A 19224-nucleotide genomic window follows, 5' to 3' on the forward strand; every position below is an offset into this window, starting at 1 on the left:
GGGAATCCCTATCAAAATCTCAATGCCATTGTTTTGAAGAACTAGAAAAAAAATCCTAAAATTCATACAGAACATTGAGGGAAGAAGCAGAAAGTTATAACCTGGTACTTCCTGATTTCATAACATGCCATTAGTTCAGTGGTCGTCATGGTGGAGGTAACAGCATGGAAAGCACGTTGGTGTATCAAGCAGATATGCATATGCTTAGGTTGAGCTAGGCTGTGGGGCAGAATAACACTGAAACACACACACACACGGACAGGATAAGAACCCAGAAACAACCCCTTGCATATATGGCCAAATGTTTTGGGCAAGGGTACCAAAGGGAAAGGGATGGTCTCTTCAACTGGCATTTCTGAGAAAACCGTGTACATTCACCTGCAAAAGAATGAACTTGGACCCTTCTCTTATTCCACATACAAAAATTAACTCAAAATGGATTCAAGACCAGAATGTCAGACCAAACTATAAAAGTCCTGGAAGGAATTACAGGGAAAGCTTCAGGACATTAGATTCAACAGTGACTTCTTAGTTGTGACACCAAAAAGCCCAGGTAACCAAAACAAAGAGACAAAGGGACTTAAACCCTTAAAACCTTAACCCTTCTGCACATCAAAAGAAACGGTCTGGTTGGAAAGGCAGGCTACCTCTGGGAGGAAATGTTTGCAAATAATGTGTCTGATAAAGGATTAATATTCAGAATACACAAGAAACTATTATCATGACTTAACAACAAAAACCAAACAACCGCTGGCTGTGTGGCTCAAGTGGTAGAGCACCTGGTCGGCAGGCGTGAGGACCTGAGTTCAAGCCCCAGTACCACCAAAAAAGAAAAACAAAACAAAACAAAAAAATCCAAATAACCCAATTAAAAATGGGCAAAGGAGTTGAACAGGCAATTCTTCAGAGAGGAAATATAAGTGGCTACATTGATGACTCTTGTGAGCACAAGACTTCAAGGCCATCTACTTCTATAAGAGACAGTAAATCAGTCTCATCGTGTGATTCTGAAGGCTTTAAGAAACCTTACAAGTAACCAAAAACTTTTATTAGGAAAGCCTCAGTATCAGGAGTAAGCAATTCACATCTTTATTATGGGCAGGGTTCAAAACATTTGTCAGCTGCCCAACATCATGAATCAAAATTGAAAAACGAAGAGGGGTCACCTCACACCCCTTAACCCTGCCACCACCCAAAGGGTAGGAAATCGCAGGTGTTGGCAAGACCGTGGAGGAATGGGAACCCTGCGTGTTGTCATAGGTGACGTGAAAATGGACCTGATTCTGAAAAACGGTATGGAGGCTCCTCAAAGCATTAGAAACAAAGCTACCATATAACACAGCGATGCCACTTCTGAATTTAATGCAGGATCTCAAAGACACGTTTGTACCTCCACGTTCCATGCAGCATTACGCATGACAGACAGCCAAGCGGGCAAGCTGGCTGATGCCTGTGGGTGGATGAGTGGATAAAGCCAAGGTGGAGAGCAAATGTGACAGAACAGGGTGCTGCTTTCAAAAGGAAGTCCTGTGACAGCTCTGATACCATGAACCTTGGGATCTTATGTAAGCTCAGCTCCATCCATATAAAATGTCTCAAGTGTTCTTGGGGAGGGGGATTAGTGTCAAATGCTATCGTCTCTATCATGCAAGAAGAAAAAGTTCCAGGGATCTGCTGCTCGGCAAAGTGCATGCACAATGCCACAAAACTGCAATCTTTAAAGTGGCTACGATGGTTAAAAGTTTCTCCGGTGATAAACCCATACTACATGTTGTTGGTTACTCAGAGTGTGTATTTGAGATAAATCATCTTTTGAATTAAGTAAAGATGTCTCAAATGAAAGCCTAAGATAACATCAGTGTCAGAATTTGGGGACAGGAGGAAGTTACTGTCAGGAATTTGGATTGAAGATGGGCCAGGTTGACATCTTTCTTTTCCACAAAGGACCCCAGTGAGGGCTGGGGTGTGGCTCAACTGGGAGAGCACCTGACTGCATGTTCAGAGCCCTGAATTCAAAACTCAGTGCCACCAAAAAAAAAAAAAAAAAAAAAAAAGATCAGCAGCAAATTGTCAGACTCGTTGAACACAGTTCATCATGCAGTGCACCTCAGGGAGGGTGGAATGACTGGACTCAGGTCAAAGAAAGCACACACATTCTGCAAAGAGCCAGGCTTCCCATCCCAGCGGCAGCCCTCGCTGCAGGAGGTGCAGATAGGATACCTGAACCCGCCAAGGCCCATCGCTCGTTCGTGCAATGCAATAATCCCGCACACCGAGTCTCGGGTTTGACATCATAACTTCAGCATCGTGGGAGAAAAGTTTTCCCCAGACAAAAAGTAACGGAATTGGAGTGACCTACCGCTGATTCACAAAGGGGCTGGAAAGTTCTGCCAGCAGGCGAAAATTGGCGACGAAGGCCAGCACGCCATCAGTCTGTGCGGTAAACATAGACACAATGTCAGGGATAACGTCATTACTGAAACGTCTGCGCACATAAGAAACACACAGTAGCTCCCATGCCCAACGTGACAATCTATGAAAACAGACCAAGACACTCGTTTACTGCTCAGGTGGCGTCTTCTTTGTGAGAGTTTGGAAAGGTCCTGGAACTCTGCTGTGTTTTTCAAACTGTTACATCACATGCTAGTGTTCACTTGTGCGTTTAATGCGGACCTTGGCTCATGCTGAGCCTTGGACTCTGTAATTAACCGTTAGTGACAATATTCTCTGATTCCTGTAGAAGGAGCAATCGCTGGCAGAGCCGTGTGGCCTCCAGCCGGGATGTCACAGCGGTTAAACATCTTCCAGGAACTCACTTGCACATTCGTTCTTAAGGTGCTGACACCTGACCACATCAAAAGTGTAGTTATGCCGAACACCTAAGTCAGCGAACAGACTCGCTTTTGCCCAATACAGCAACGTGACAGATCTCGTCTGTCGCATTTGATCTAAAAATACAGAGCCTAAACTTAAACGTAATGCCTAATACATTCTACCAATTTAATAATGTGCAGAATGCAGCAGTTAGTTAACAGAGAGCAGGCCAAAAGTACATGTTTCAAGAATTTGATTTAACATGCTTGAAAAAGTGCCACAAGGAGGCCAGGGGTGTGGCACAAGTGCTAGAGTGCTTGCCCAGCAAGCATGAGGCCCCGAGTTCAATCCCCAGTTCTGACAATTAAAAAAAAAAATTCGCCAAGGTAAATGGAGTCACTTAGCACAATTATTACAATTATGATTACACATCAAAGAAAACAGTCTACCCACCAATATTTTAGGGACACATGGAACTTGGGAAACTACTTTCCACCAGGTAGGTATACCATGGTAAACAGAGACAGGAGGCATGAGTCAGTCAATGAAGTTTTATTTGAAGATTTTTAACGCTTATCCGTGCAAATTATTTTAGGAATTTAAAATTGAGAGCTGGGTTACAAAAATTAGCTTTTCCCAGGCTGAAAATTGTTTACAATGTCAAATTCTTTGTAGTCATTTGGGGGCACATGATGAGGAAGGACAGAGGACAATGGCCAGAGAAAAACGGAAGGCGAGCACTGAGCGCAGGAAGGTGGACCAGTTGTGCGGACAGTCAACACATCCATGTCTGAGAAAGAATGACCACAGGTTTTATTACTTTACCATGGAACTGTAGGCAACAGTCAACAGTGGGGGACAGTAATTAGACTCGTAAAACAAGTGACACTTTTGAAGAAGTAACAATATTTTTATACTGTTTCTTTACCTCTGCTGGAATTTAAATATAGCAGGCTACACTATTGTGTGTTTTAAAAAGAATAGGTAATGGTTAAAAAAAAGAATGTAACGTTAGTAGGATTAAAGTTATTATCCATTGAATAAAAATAACAAGTTCCTGTCCCATGGTAGGCTAGGATGTTTCTGTTTGCAGCGACACCTCACTGAACTGCTGGTGCCTGGGTACAGCAGTGGGAGAACAGCCACGATCACACATAAAATTCACTTTGACCTGCTGTTCTGCTAATCAGCCTATGGTGCCCAATTTCTGGTGTCAGTCAAATATGAGCAGCTCAGGTTAAAAATTCTCCTGATGAAGATGTGTGGGTGTAGAAATGCCTAAGCTTGTAGTTCTATCGATAGCAAGTGTTTAGAATTACAAGAATTAAGTTTTGCAGTTCCCCAGAAGTGTCCAGTCACTTTGTCTCTGTAGGCTTGCGTGGGTAGACCATCTGTCTTAAGTCCCTTTGTGTGCACAAATTCATCATTTATGCTATCCATGTCTGAAATGTCCACCATTTCTCTGCCACAGCACACTGGATAGACTAAATAACTTGTAAGAATCATGTTTACTGTGGCTACCATTTTCTGGTAATTTTTTTTAAATTTTGAACTGTCTTATTTCCAAGCACTAAGTAATTACTTCCTTGAGTGAGTTTTTTGCTGCAATCAACATACAACATCCACCAACCCAAGCTAGACAGCTCGCCCTCTGCCAAATTCCTATGGCCTCCTCAAACACCATCAAGCAGTTTGGGAAAAATTGCACATCAATGTCCATTTTACTGAAATATTTTTCTGCATTCTCATACTAAACGCATCTCCAAATTAAAGAAGAGTGTTCTTGTTGCCCCAACTCTGAAAATAAGATTTTAGAGCACGCCAGCATTTTAGTGTCTTTGCCATGGTCAGCAACAATGATGACTCTTGTGAGCACAAGACTTCAAGGCCATCCACTTCCATAAGAGACAGTAAATCAGTCTCATCACGTGATTCTGAAGGCTTTAAGAAACCTTACAAGTAGCCAAAAACTTTTATTAGGAAAGCCTCAGTATCAGGAGTAAGCAATTCACATCTTTATTGTGGACAGGGTTCAAAACATTTGTCAGGTGCCAGGTGCTGGTGGCTCATGCCTGTAATCCTAGCTACTTGGGAGGCGAAATCAGGAGGATCAAAGTTCAAGGGTAGCCCAGGCAAATAGTCCAGAAGACCCCATCTCCAAAATAACCAGAGCAAAATGGACTGGAGGTGTGGCCCAAGCAGTAGAGAACCTGCTTTGCAAGCATGAAGCCCTGAGTTCAAACCCCAATCCCACCAAAAAAAAAAAATAAAAGAAAATTGTCAGGTAATAACTTTTTAATGCCTTTGGGGATCAAAGTCAGATTCGCACTCGCTAGGCAGGTGCTCCACAACTTAGCCACTGCCAGTCCTTTTGCTTTCAACCTGCTTTTCAGATAGGGTCTCCCACCAACGTGCTCTAGCTGACCTCCAGTCTGCACCCTTCCACCTCCACCTCCCACGTAGCTGGGACTGCAGACGTGCGCCACTCTGAGTAGCTATCTTTTCGTCTTCTTTGGTAAGAAGTTTTCCTTATTAAATGATTAAATATTAATAATAGAACCCAGGACTGTAAAATAGGCACAGTGTGTGTGTGCGGGAGGGGGGGTACTAGTGGGAGGATGAAGGAAGGAGATGAAGGTGGTGGTACATGGTTGATGGACTTCATATACCTATTTAAAACAGAACTAAATAACTCTTGCAATTCCTTTAGGGGGGTGGGGAGGGGGTTGAGGGGGAGACCTGATGGGGACAATGTAAATAATGATCAATGTAAGTCCAATCAGAATTGTCACTATGAACCCCGCTCCCTGTATAATGAATATATCCTAATAAAAATTTTTTAAAAAAGATATTTTCCTAAATTTTCATTTGCACTGTCTGCTGAATAGGCAGACGGATAAGCCACATGTCACCAACTTCAGTTTCCATGGCTTCTTTAACATCTTCAAAGATAGCAAGCATTCCATTTGAAACTCCGTTTTTCAAATCAAAGTTCCTAGGTGCTAGGGGACATTTTCAGTTGCTGCGATCTGCTGTGTCACTTGAGATGCTGTAGAAAGCATGGTCACAGGGAAGACTCAGCAGAATCAGCTCCGTGTTGGAAGAGGCCAACACACATGAAAATCAGCCCCCTTTGTCTTTGGCCTGTAGGAAGCTTCAGCCTCTGCATGGTGAAGTGTCACCACCCTTGGCGTCACAGAGCAATGGGGGGTGCGACAGAACTACACGTGGTCACACAGTACTGCCCCCGTCAACTTAGTGCCTGCTCTTGTCAGCTGGGCATTCGTGTTTCTTCCCGGAAGACGAAGAAGATGAAGACTGGCTTAGGTGCTGGCCTGTGGCATCCTAGATGGGTTCAGCCTCCTTGGGAGTTTTCACATCTCCTCCACTGTCTGGCGTTAGTTTGCTAGGGTGGCAGCAGCAGAAGTCCTGGGGGCAGGAAGCCAGTAGCAATGTGCCCCCAGGGCACCCCTTTTTCTTTCTCTTTCTCTCTCTCTCTCTCTCTCTCTCTCTCTCTCTCGTCCTTTCTTTTGCAGAACTGGGGATTGAACTCAGGTCCTGTGCTTGCTAGGGAAGCACTCTACCAGTTGAGCCACACCTTTTGTTTCAGCTTCTTTTCAGATAGGGTCTTGTGCTTTTGCCCTGCCAGCCTCTGACCCTGCCTCCTGAGTAGCTGGGAACCAGCCCTACAGTACTTCATTTACAATAGCCCAAAACGTGAAGCAACTTAGACTACATTTATGGGACCACACTCTGGGATTACTTGGAACTGTCTCCATTTACTCTTGCTGCCCTGGAACGCTATTCAGTTACATCATTAGCCATCTATTTCAAGTTTCACTACTTTTAATGTTGGCAGTTGTGTTAGGCTAAATGAATGGACTTGAAGAACTTCCCACGTGTTCTTCCCAAATCAACCACTGAAATCCACCTGTAGCAAAGCATTCTTACTTGTTACAGACTAAGTGTTTATGTCTCCAAAATCCATATTTTGATGTCCTAATCCCCCGTGGGATGGCATGTGGAATTGGCCCTCGGGAAGGACCCTGTCCCACGCCTCTCTGCTGGCTTCTGGAAGGTCCACGTGGTGGTCCCCTTTTTATTTGGACACCAGCATCGTGTGTTAGGAGCCCACCCTACTCCAGTCTGAACTCCTTATAAGTAGTTACAACTGCAACAACCCTGTTTCCAAAACCACACATTCTGAGGTACTAGAAGTTAGGGATTTGGAGGGAACACAGGTCAACTCAAAACAATGCTGAATCCCAAACTCTCTTGTGCACATCGTGTAGCATGTTTAGTTTGGTTATGGCCACTCTATCTGTCCATAATAATACTGTCAGTATATAGTAACATGCACTAATATATGATAGCTAGACTTCTACATATAACAGTCATAAACTTTTTTGTTTGTTTGGGATTTTTTTGGTGCCACTAGAGGTTGAACTCAGGGCTGTGCACTTCCTAGCAGGTGTGCTATCACTCAGTCCCTCCTCTAGCCCTTTTTTTTTTCTTTTATTATTCATATGTGCATACAAGGCTTGGTTCATTTCTCCCCCCTGCCCCCACTCCCTCCCTTACCACCCACTCCGCCCCCTCCCGTTCCCCCCCTCAATACCCAGCAGAAACTATTTTGCCCTTATTTCTAATTTTGTTGTAGAGAGAGTATAAGCAATAATAGGAAGGAACAAGGGTTTTTGCTGGTTGAGATAAGGATAGCTATACAGGGTACTGACTCACATTGATTTCCTGTGCGTGGGTGTTACCTTCTAGGCTAATTCTTCTTGATCTAACATTTTCTCTAGTACCTGTTCCCCTTTTCCTATTGGCCTCAGTTGCTTTAAGGTATCTGCTTTAGTTTCTCTGCGTTAAGGACAGCAAATGCTAGCTAATTTTTTAGGTGTCTTACCTATCCTCACCCCTCCCTTGTGTGCTCTCGCTTTTATCATGTGCTCATAGTCCAATCCCCTTGTTGTGTTTGCCCTTGATCTAATGTCCACATATGAGGGAGAACATACGATTTTTGGTCTTTTGGGCCAGGCTAACCTCACTCAGAATGATGTTCTCCAATTCCATCCATTTACCAGCAAATGATAACATTTCGTTCTTCTTCATGGCTGCATAAAATTCCATTGTGTATAGATACCACATTTTCTTAATCCATTCGTCAGTGCTGGGGCATCTTGGCTGTTTCCATAACTTGGCTATTGTGAATAGTGCCGCAATAAACATGGATGTGCAGGTGCCTCTGGAGTAACAGTCTTTTGGGTATATCCCCAAGAGTGGTATTGCTGGATCAAATGGTAGATCGATGTCCAGGTTTTTAAGTAGCCTCCAAATTTTTTTCCAGAGTGGTTGTACTAGTTTACATTCCCACCAACAGTGTATGAGGGTTCCTTTTACCCCACATCCTCGCCAACACCTGTTGTTGGTGGTGTTGCTGATGATGGCTATTCTAACAGGGGTGAGGTGGAATCTTAGCGTGGTTTTAATTTGCATTTCCTTTATTGCTAGAGATGGTGAGCATTTTTTCATGTGTTTTCTGGCCATTTGAATTTCTTCTTTTGAGAAAGTTCTGTTTAGTTCACATGCCCATTTCTTTATTGGTTCATTAGTTTTGGGAGAATTTAGTTTTTTAAGTTCCCTGTATATTCTGGTTATCAGTCCTTTGTCTGATGTATAATTGGCAAATATTTTCTCCCACTCTGTGGGTGTTCTCTTCAGTTTAGAGACCATTTCTTTTGATGAACAGAAGCTTTTTAGTTTTATGAGGTCCCATTTATCTATGCTATCTCTTAGTTGCTGTGCTGCTGGGGTTTCATTGAGAAAGTTCTTACCTATACCTACTAACTCCAGAGTATTTCCTACTCTTTCTTGTATCAACTTAAGAGTTTGGGGTCTGATATTAAGATCCTTGATCCATTTTGAGTTAGTCTTGGTATAGGGTGATATACATGGATCTAGTTTCAGTTTTTTGCAGACTGCTAACCAGTTTTCCCAGCAGTTTTTGTTGAAGAGGCTGCTATTTCTCCATCGTATATTTTTAGCTCCTTTGTCAAAGATAAGTTGCTCATAGTTGTGTGGCTTCATATCTGGATCTTCTATTCTGTTCCACTGGTCTTCATGTCTGTTTTTGTGCCAGTACCATGCTGTTTTTATTGCTATTGCTTTGTAATATAGTTTGAAGTCAGGTATTGTGATACCTCCTGCATTGTTCTTTTGACTGAGTATTGCCTTCGCTATTCGTGGCCTCTTGTGTTTCCATATAAATTTCACAGTAGATTTTTCAATCTCTTTAATGAATGTCATTGGAATTTTGATGGGAATTGCATTAAACATGTAGATTACTTTGGGGAGTATTGACATTTTTACTATGTTGATTCTACCAATCCATGAGCATGGGAGATCTCTCCACTTTCTATAGTCTTCCTCAATCTCTTTCTTCAGAAGTGTATCGTTTTCCTTGTAGAGGTCATTCACGTCTTTTGTTAGGTTTACACCTAGGTATTTGATTTTGTTTGAGGCTGTTGTAAATGGAATTGTTTTCATACATTCTTTTTCCGTTTGCTCATTGTTAGTGTATAGAAATGCTAATGATCTTTCTATGTTGATTTTATATCCTGCTACCTTGCTATAGCTATTGATGATGTCTAGAAGCTTCTGAGTAGAGTTTTTTGGGTCTTTAAGGTATAGGATCATGTCGTCTGCAAATAGGGATATTTTGACAGTTTCTTTACCTATTTGTATTCCTTTTATTCCTTCTTCTTGCCTAATTGCTCTGGCTAGGAATTCCAGTACTATGTTGAATAGGAGTGGAGATAGTGGGCATCCTTGTCTGGTTCCTGGTTTTAGAGGGAATGGTTTTAATTTTGCTCCGTTAAGTATAATGCTGGCTGTAGGTTTGTCATATATCGCTTTTATAATGTTGAGAAACTTTCCTTCTATTCCTAGTTTTCTTAGAGCTTTTATCATGAAATGATGTTGGATCTTATCAAAGGCTTTTTCTGCATCTATTGAGATGATCAAGTGGTTTTTGTCTTTGCTTCTGTTAATGTGGTTTATTACGTTTATTGATTTTCGTATGTTGAACCACCCCTGCATACCTGGGATGAAGCCTACCTGGTCGTGGTGAATAATCTTTTTGATGTGTTGCTGAATTCGATTTGCCATTATTTTGTTGAGGATTTTTGCATCAATGTTCATTAAGGAGATTGGCCTATAGTTCTCCTTTTTGGAGGTGTCTTTGCCTGGTTTTGGGATAAGTGTAATACTGGCTTCATAAAATGTGTTTGGCAGTTTTCCTTCCCTTTCTATTTCATGGAACAGTTTAAGGAGGGTTGGTATCAGTTCTTCTTTAAAGGTCTGATAGAATTCAGCAGAGAATCCTTCAGGTCCTGGACTTTTCTTTTTGGGGAGACTCTTGATTGCTGCTTCAATTTCATTTTGTGTTACAGGTCTATTCAGGTGATTAATTTCCTCTTGGTTCAGTTTTGGATGATCATATGTATCTAGAAATCTGTCCATTTCTTTTAGATTTTCAAATTTATTTGAATATAGGTTCTCAAAGTAGTCTCTGATGATTTCCTGGACTTCCATGGTGTTTGTTGTTATCTCCCCTTTTGCATTCCTCATTCTACTAATTTGGGTTTTTTCTCTCCTCATTTTAGTCAGGTTTGCCAGGGGTCTGTCGATCTTGTTTATTTTTTCAAAGAACCAACTTTTTGTTTCATTAATTCTTTGTATGATTTTTTTGGTTTCTATTTCATAGATTTCAGCTCTTATTTTTATTATTTCTCTCCTTCTATTTGTTTTGGGATTTGCTTGTTCTTGTTTTTCTTGGAGTTTGAGATGTATCATTAGGTCATTGATTTGGGATCTTTCAATCTTTTTAATATATGCACTCATGGCTATAAACTTTCCTCTCAAGACTGCCTTAGCTGTTTCCCATAGGTTCCGGTAGGTTGTGTTTTCATTTTCATTGACTTCCAGGAACTTTTTAATTTCCTCTTTTATTGCATCGATGACCCATTCTTCATTAAGTAATGAGTTATTTAGTTTCCAGCTGTTTGCATGTTTTTTGTCTTTACTTTTGTTGTTGAGTTCTACTTTTACTGCATTGTGGTCAGATAGTATGCACGGTATTATTTCTATTTCCTTATATTTGCTGAGGCTTGCTTTGTGCCCTAGGATATGATCTATTTTGGAGAAGGTTCCATGGGCTGCTGAGAAGAATGTATATTGTGTAGAAGTTGGATGAAATGTTCTGTAGACATCTACTAGGTCCACTTGATCTATTGCATATTTTAGATCTTGGATTTCTTTATTGATTTTTTCTTTGGATGACCTATCTATTGATGATAATGGGGTGTTAAAGTCTCCCACAACCACTGTGTTGGCGTTTATATATGCTTTTAGGTCTTTCAGGGTATGTTTGATGAAATTGGGTGCGTTGACATTGGGTGCGTACAGATTGATGATTATTATTTCCTTTCGGTCTATTTCCCCTTTTATTAGTATGGAATGTCCTTCTTTATCTCGTTTGATCAATGTAGGTTTGAAGTCTACTTTGTCAGAGATAAGTATTGCTACTCCTGCTTGTTTTCGGGGGCCATTGTCCTCTAGCCCTTTTTGCATTGGTTAGAGAGAGGGAGACACTTTGTGCCTGGTCAGCCTGGGCTTCAATACTATTTGTGCTTTCTCCACTCCTACCCCAACCCTCCCCCTGCTCTTGGGATGACAGGTGTGTGCCACTGCACCCAGCCACTGCTTGAGATGAAGCCTCATGAAATGTTTGCCAGGGCTGGCCTTGACTGGTGATCCTCCCAATCTCTGCCTCCTAGTAGAGGTGCGAGCCACTATGCGTGGCCCAATGTTAACCTTCTGCAGCGATGTCTGGGGCTTTCTGGTGTTGGTATCAAGGTCGTTCTCATTTTCATTCTGTGAGCTCTTAAGAATACAGGCAGAGTATTCCCTTTGCTGGAGATTAAGTAGACGCTACCTCAACTCAGATCTCCCAGGTGAGTCCAGCAGGCAAAGTTAAGGACGGTTGCTACTGTCTGTAGTTACAGCGCACTTGGTCCAGATCATCTGTTATTGTGACCTGCTGATCCTGGTTGCCATGGTGTGTTCACATCAGCGGAAGGGGTTTCCTGGGTTGCGGGGTCTTTAGTGGTAAATGATAAAACCATGGCTCCCTGGGTAAGCTGCTCCCAACTTCATTATAAACTCATTTTAGTGCTGAACTTTTCTCTATTTTTTTTTTTTGGTAGCAGTAAGATTGGAACTCAGGGCCTCATGCTTGCTAGGCAGGCGCTCTTGCTGCTTGAGCCACTCTGCCAGCATAAACTCATTTTAAATATGTAAATAGAAATCACAAGTACAGCTAGCAACACAGGGATATAACAAAAAAAGAGCAAAGTCTGACCTCTCTAACTTATCTAGATAAACAAGTGCTGTAAAAATATAGGCCACAATTTGCCATTCATGTTTCAACTTCATATTCTGTGTGCTTTTTAATTTAAGAAAAGGTGACTTATTCAAAGCTTAGATGACTTTGTCCAAAAGGACTGGTTGGGATGTTTGAATTAAGAAGAGGTTAGAGCCAGCATGGTGGCACACACCTATAATCTCAGCACTCAGGAAGCAAGGCAGAGAATCATGAGTCTGGGCTCTGCAGTGAGTTCAAGGCCAGCCTGGTCAGCTACTTATTGGAACCTTGTCTCAAACAAAACAAAAACACAAACAGCCAAACAAAAAAAGAAGCATTTAGAAGAATAAGTAACTGCATTCAACTGCAGCATAAATACGAGCCCCTATCTCAGAAAAAACCAAAGCAAACAGGGTTTGGACATGGCTCAAGTGGTAGGGCAACTGCCTGGTGAGTGTGAGGCCTCAAGTTCAACCCCCGGTTCTCCCCCTGAAAAAAAGCAAGCCTATCATGTGATTATTCTTATATCAGGGACCCAGAATAATCAAGTTCATTGAGACAGAAAATAGAGTACCAAGTTACCCAGGTTGGGCAGATGGGGTTGTTCGGTGGGTATCTGGAAGTTCTGGAGGTGGGGAGTGGTAATGGCTGTACTTAGTGCCAATGAATTGTCAAAAGGGGCCCAGTTACTCAGGATGCAGAGAGGAAAGACTGAGGTAAAAGCACGAGACCCTGTGTGAAAAATAGCTGAAGCAAAAAGGGCTGGAGGTGTGGGTCAAGTGGGAGGGCATCTGCCTAGTGAGTGTGAGGCTCTGAGTTCAAACCCCAGGTCTGGCAAAAAAAGAAGTTGTAAAAAGGGTAAATTTAATGTGATGTATATTTTACCACAATAGAAAAGTAAGAAAAATACCCAAGGCTTATTCAGTGATTGAAAAAAGTTAGGAAGAAGATTTAAAAAGTTAGAAGGAAAGATGAGTAATACATTGGACAATATTTACTTTTTATTAAAAAAAAAAGCTTCACGCTGGAATAACAGTCAGGAGCAAGTAGATGACAATGAGCAGTGAGAAACGTGAAGGTCTGCAGTTAGGTTTGTGATGTGTAAGCACTGCATGGCCTGGATGTGACCACACGCTAGTCGAGCCGGTAGATAGGGCGTCACACCTTGTCAAGAGGCTGTTTTGGAACTCAGAGCCCATCGGGAGGTGGGTATGTGACCGGAACACCGCAGACCACACCCAATATCTCCATATCTGGGTCCCTAATTCTGCGTATGTCTGGGGGAGAACTGCGAGGGAGAGCAGCCAGCTAGCTGCAGAGGGAGGTAAGAGTGGTGGCTATTGTCTTATGACTGTCAATCAAAGGACCCAGGGATGTCAGACTGAAAAGGCAAGAGAGAAGACAGGGTGGCTTTGGAACAGCCCTAGAGATGTGAGAGGACCGTGAGTAAAAAAGAGAGTAGACTTATTCTGGGTGAATTTGGTTGGAACCAGGACTAAGGAGAATGGTAAGGTTAGGATATTTTGAACTAAGAGAGGTGCGGGTCGGGGATCAGCGTATGTGTCATGGAACCTGTGGTTTCAACTGGGGAGCTAGGACTTCTAAAATATTAAACCACTAGTTGTGGTAGTGCACATCTGTGATCCCAGAACTCCCAAGACTGAGGCAAGAGGATCACAGGTTCAAGGCCAACCTGGGCTATATGGTGAGACTCTGTCTCAAACAATAACAAAAACAGAAAATGAACTATCACCCAGCGATAAGTCGGTAATATACAGTAATTGAGGGAATGAAAAGATTTATTGTGTGACTTTATTTTTTCTTCAAATATAGATGTTTGTAAAAAATAGTCTGAGTTTGTAGATATTTGGGGTCTGATTCTCCAGAGGTAACTACAGACAGAACTTGATGTACATTCTTATTTTTCTTTTTGATTGGACTGGGGCTTGAACTCAGGATTTCACACTTGCAAGGCAGGTACTCCACTGCTTGAGCCACTTCTCCAGTCCATTTTTCCCTGGTTATTTTGGAGATGGGGCTCTTATGAACTATTTGCCCAGGCTGGTCTCAAACCGTGATCCTCCCGGATCTCAGCCTTCCAAATAGCTGGGAAACTTGGGGTAATCCAGCTACTGGAGCCACCAGTGCCCACCGTGGAAGGTGGGGGCCTGTGGAGAGTGGGGACTGCAGAATTGCCACCAGCCAGGGCTATTCTAAGAGTCCCAGAAAGCCACTGAGCAAGTGGTACTGTGCTAGCCGCCGAGGGGCATCCCCGAGTTGCCATGCTAGCTGACACCCTGCACTTGGAACCATCACACTAGCTCTGGGAGTTGAGCCTCTGGCCCTTAAAACCCCCCGCTATGACACTGAGAGTGAAGCCTTCCTGACCCCGAGCTTGGAGCTGCTGACAGAGAGCTGCAGCTTGCTATTCACAATTTCCACCAAACAGAGCAAAAGAGCCCTTGGCCAGCTGGTGACAGTCCAGCCCATCAGCTGCCTTCTTTCCTCCTGTCCTCATTAAGTCCCTGCTTATTTCCATATGAAAAGGAAAACAGGATTCGAAAGTCAACAAAGAGGAGACAGCTCTGCTAAGGTAATTCCACTACGTAACTCCCAGAGGACACTGTGTGCCCACAGAGGAACAAGAAGGAGGAGGCCTCGCCGGAGCTGCGCTGGTACAGGAGTGGTGGGAATGGCCACATCGAACAGTCCTCGTCAAACGGTCAGTGTTGGAATGAATTCCAAAACAAAGCACACGTGCTTGCACACACGTGTGAATGTAAATGCCATAGCCGAGCTGTCAACCGTGTCTGTGTCTCTCTGCAGGTTTCTACATGAGCTATAGCAACACCAGTAAAACGCCTCCCAAACCCTACTGCTGCCGGCCGAGTCCCCGCTACTATGTAAGAAAGTTTAAAAAATCTTTTCTTTCAGTTAGGAAAACAGATTAGCTAACATGTTGAGTTTTTAATGATGGTTTTCCTTGGTTAAATACCTAGCATGTTTTCCTGAACGTAAATTCGGTGGGAGAGAAACCACGCCGAACTTCGCACTGAATCTTGCCTTAGGAAGCTAGCTTAGGAGGTGGCTGATTTCAACCCACCGAGGGAATTTTTGAGATTTGTTATCGTTTGAAACGATGCTATAATCGTTCCTATAGTGACCTGATTTCTTCTTTAAGTCTGTCCTCACCGTACAGAGGGGGGAATGCAAGAGTTACGTGCAGCTGAATGCAGACATACTATTAAAATCTTTCAAAGCGAGTCTCTCTTTTGTAACACTGTTAATAAGATGTTACTGTGTAGCATGTATTTCAGGACACTGCTGTAGACATTTTTTTTTTTAAGACTGAATATCAGGCCAGTTTTTTCCCTAATAGTCCCTCTCCTAAGCTACCACTTCAGTGAATGTGGTATTGACAAATCTTTCAATACCACTTCCTGCACAACTGCTTGCAAATTGTTTTTACAGTGTAGAATTAAACAGAAAGCCTCACCCATAGGTGTCGCACTGCACTAAGTTCCCTTCAATAAACGCATGAAGAGCCGCTGGGAAGTAAATTTTCTTCCTGAATTGCAGAATTTTTAATAGACTGGGTTCCAGGGCTCCTACAACACAGAGCTGGAAACCGACACCTACTCACTGATTTTCCAGTTTACTTATTTTCCAAATGCATTGTTGCTCATGATCTATGGCCATAGTTGACTAGGGAAGGAGGTGACACACAAGGGACACAGAAAAAACCTGAGCATACCAAAGAAGTCAGAAGGGGTGTACTAAGGACAGTGCGTGTCCTTAAAAAGAAGTCATTCGTGGCTGGGCATGATGGCACAAGCCTGTAATCTCAGCCACTGGAAGGTGGAGTCAGAGGATGGTGGTTTGAAAGCCAACAGGACAAAGGTCAGCAAGACCCAAGTCAAAAACAAGCCAGACGTGGTGGTACACACCTGTATTCCCAACTTCTAATGGTGGCAGGAGCCGGGTGCCAGTGGCTCACACCTGTAATCCTAGCTACTCAGGAGGCAGAGATCAGGAGGATCATGGTTCAAAGCCAGCCCAGACAAATAGGTCACAAAAAATTGGGCTGGCGGAGTGGCTCAAGGTGAAGGCCCTGAGTTCAAGCCCCAGTACCACAAAAAAAAAAAAAAAAAAAAAAAAAGGGTGGTGGGAGCCCTGCCCTGCACAGAAATTCGAGATCCTCTCTGAAAAACACTGCAAGTTAAGCTGGTGGAAGGCCCTGTGTTCAAGCCCCAGTACTGAAAAAAGAAAAAAACAGACATTAAGGCACAAATATGTCCTGCTCCCTTATAATAGGAGAATGGGACCTTGCTGAGTAATCGCCTTCCCTCTTCCCTAGCAGTGAGAGCTGAACATCAGGAAGAGCTGCAGGATTTTACCTCTCTATACAGACAGAATGGATTCCATAGCTCTAAATTCCTGTCAGAGGATTTTAAAACTCCAGTAAATTTAGCACAGAGAGCTATCAAAATAGTGCTCAAGACATTACATAACCTAGATAGACCTATAATACCTTAAATCCAAAAGGATCTTACTCTTCAACTATTTCTTCAGCAAGGCACACATTTAAAACCTACAGGCTTTGCTTCTCTTTGCGACTTTAAGTTGTATTTAGTTCCAGTAACAAAATCGTTTTTTAAGAAGAGTTTCGACAGTGGCAGAATTATCAAGTCGAAACGCCTTCCAGATGCAAGTTCATAAGTGATAAGAATTTCATGAGCATTTAGAGCAGAAAATAGCAGTAAGAATTTCGCTAGCCTTCTGAGAATGGCAAACACATGAATCAAGTGGGAAATTTGTGCATGGGTCTCCTGTATGCAACGAGCAAGAGGAAGCTCCAGAATAAGAGCGTTCCCCATTCCAACTATCCCTCCTCTAGTTTGTCCTGCTATGAATCGATACATTTATTTCATATTGAAATCACAGAACAAAGATGTCAAAAGAGCAACAGTTTTAGAAAAAACTTGCAGTGGGATGCCTTCCCTTATCAACTCACTAAATAAAACTCCAGCATGCATGTGACTTTTTAAAAAGGCGTAGCAGTGTGAGGAGAAACTCATCTCACGGACACCTTCAATTTGCCAATCCACGTGCCATTTGCAAAGTCTGTGCTGTGAGCGGCCAAGACAGAACAGCCGTTCATGATGTCCATGCTAAAAACTGCACACAAGTCACCTGGCAGCTTTCATCTGGTCATCTTCATTTCAAAGTACCCTGATCATCTGTGACTCGCATTCAGGGAATATGCTTCATTGCAGCATGAAGACACTGAACGCAGGATTTTGTCGGCCAGATTGCCTCTCTTTCTTAGCAAAAGTGCTCAGGACACAAATGTCAGTATACGAACAGCCTAAGGCCTGTAAACAATGAGTATCTACCCAGCATTACACAGTCTCTTGAAATTTTTAAGAAAATGACAAAGGGCATGCCACTAAAAAGAGCCTACTGTTTCCAAAAATAAAGCAATTACAGGGAACTTTTGATATCTACGTGCTTATTTACACATTAAAGGAAGGACAGTTTCAAAACATACATCAGATTTGTGACGCACAGGTAACAGGAGAGGTGTTTTGATACATGATTCTTGCAGAAATGACATCAGGTCAACTCTGACTCACTAGCTCTCTTCGTGTGAATCAATAAAAGCGAAAACAGAACATGTACACATTCATATGGGTTTTAAAATCCTCCAAATAATCACTAATAACCACTTATATAAGGATTTTTAGAAACTCTGAACAAGGAAAGAGAAGCCAGAGGTCACCCATGAGTTTCAAAGGGAAAAAACAGAATTGTATTACCTTGTCTTACACAGAATTCTAGTTTGTTTCTGATATTCACAAATCTCTATCCTGAGCTGGTTGGTGTACCTAGGTGGGAAAACTGTGATCATGGAGAAACCTAACAGACGTGCAGGGTGCAAAGTCAATACAAACATGTGTGTTACAGAGTTGATAGTTTGGTTTACAAATGCATATGTATAAAGTGACCAGTTTACAATTGATATGATTTGAGGTTGCTAGCTGACAAATGTATGATATGACATTGCAAACAGACAAGCGTATATGACACAAAGTGGCTAGTTTATAAATGCCTATGTAGAAGATTGATTTTAGAAGTAGAGTTTAAATGACTTCGTGCCTGAGATTCGTGACAAGCATCCTCTGCTGACCCCGGGTCTTCAGCAGGTGCAGCAGAGAGCACTGTAGCCCCATCTGCTGTGGAGGCTGAGGCAGGAGGACGGCTTGAGCCCACAAACTTGGGGCCAGCCCTGGCAACATAGCAAGACTTGGCCTCGTGGGAAAAAACCCACAAAACTCAGACGTGGAATTCCGATAAAGTCTCCAAGCAAGATTCCCCCATGAATCAAGATCAAGCCTACATAAAAGTAATTATGAATTAACATGGAATTAGACAGAAATCTTTTAGCTAGATATCAGAAGTCTGTGCAGATCCTGGTTTTCAAATGACAAATGCGTCTAGAAAGATACGATCCCAAAGTTTTTAAGTGGGTCACCTGCCGGTCTCAGGGCATTTGTATAAGCAGAAGCCCATGTAAGGGTGGCATTTTAGGTAACAAAACAAGATAGTGCATCAGGTTAGTGACCCCCGAGGGCATGTGAAGATGGTCTTTATAAACTGAGACTGGTGTGTTTAGGCTCACCGTCACTAAGTCCCTGCTGTGACCCGGCACTCACCATTACAAAGTAGTATGCATACAGTGCTGCACAGTGGTGGACCACGAAGAACTTGTCGCCAATCACACTCCAGTTAAAAAGGATGATCACCAGATCTGTAGGAAGGAGAACAAGACATCACACAGGCAGATGTCTGCATGGGGTCATAGGGGCACTCAGCCTGTCCTCTCGTCAGCTCCTCGATGTCTGCCACCTACCCATTGCCCACCCTCCCAGACCACCTGCTCCGAGTGCCAGTGCTGCCCACTCCACCAGGACCCACCAGGA

General features: G+C 42.8%; 1 protein-coding gene across 5 annotated transcripts in view; it reads right to left on the minus strand.

Annotated features, from left to right (window-relative positions):
* The window catches only part of Tlcd4 (TLC domain containing 4), an 84193-nt gene that overhangs the window by 8636 nt on the left and 56333 nt on the right, over positions 1-19224 (minus strand). For all 5 annotated transcript variants that reach the window (XM_074050948.1, XM_074050947.1, XM_020163943.2 and 2 more), the window contains exons 5-6: positions 18958-19052; positions 2360-2433 (exon numbers count right to left, since the gene is read on the minus strand). In XM_074050948.1, the coding sequence (XP_073907049.1) occupies positions 2360-2433; positions 18958-19052 (169 nt within the window). The remainder of the gene's footprint in view (positions 1-2359; positions 2434-18957; positions 19053-19224) is intronic.

The sequence above is a fragment of the Castor canadensis genome, chromosome 12, assembly GCF_047511655.1.
Source record: "Castor canadensis chromosome 12, mCasCan1.hap1v2, whole genome shotgun sequence".
NCBI classification, from domain to species: Eukaryota; Metazoa; Chordata; class Mammalia; order Rodentia; family Castoridae; genus Castor; species Castor canadensis.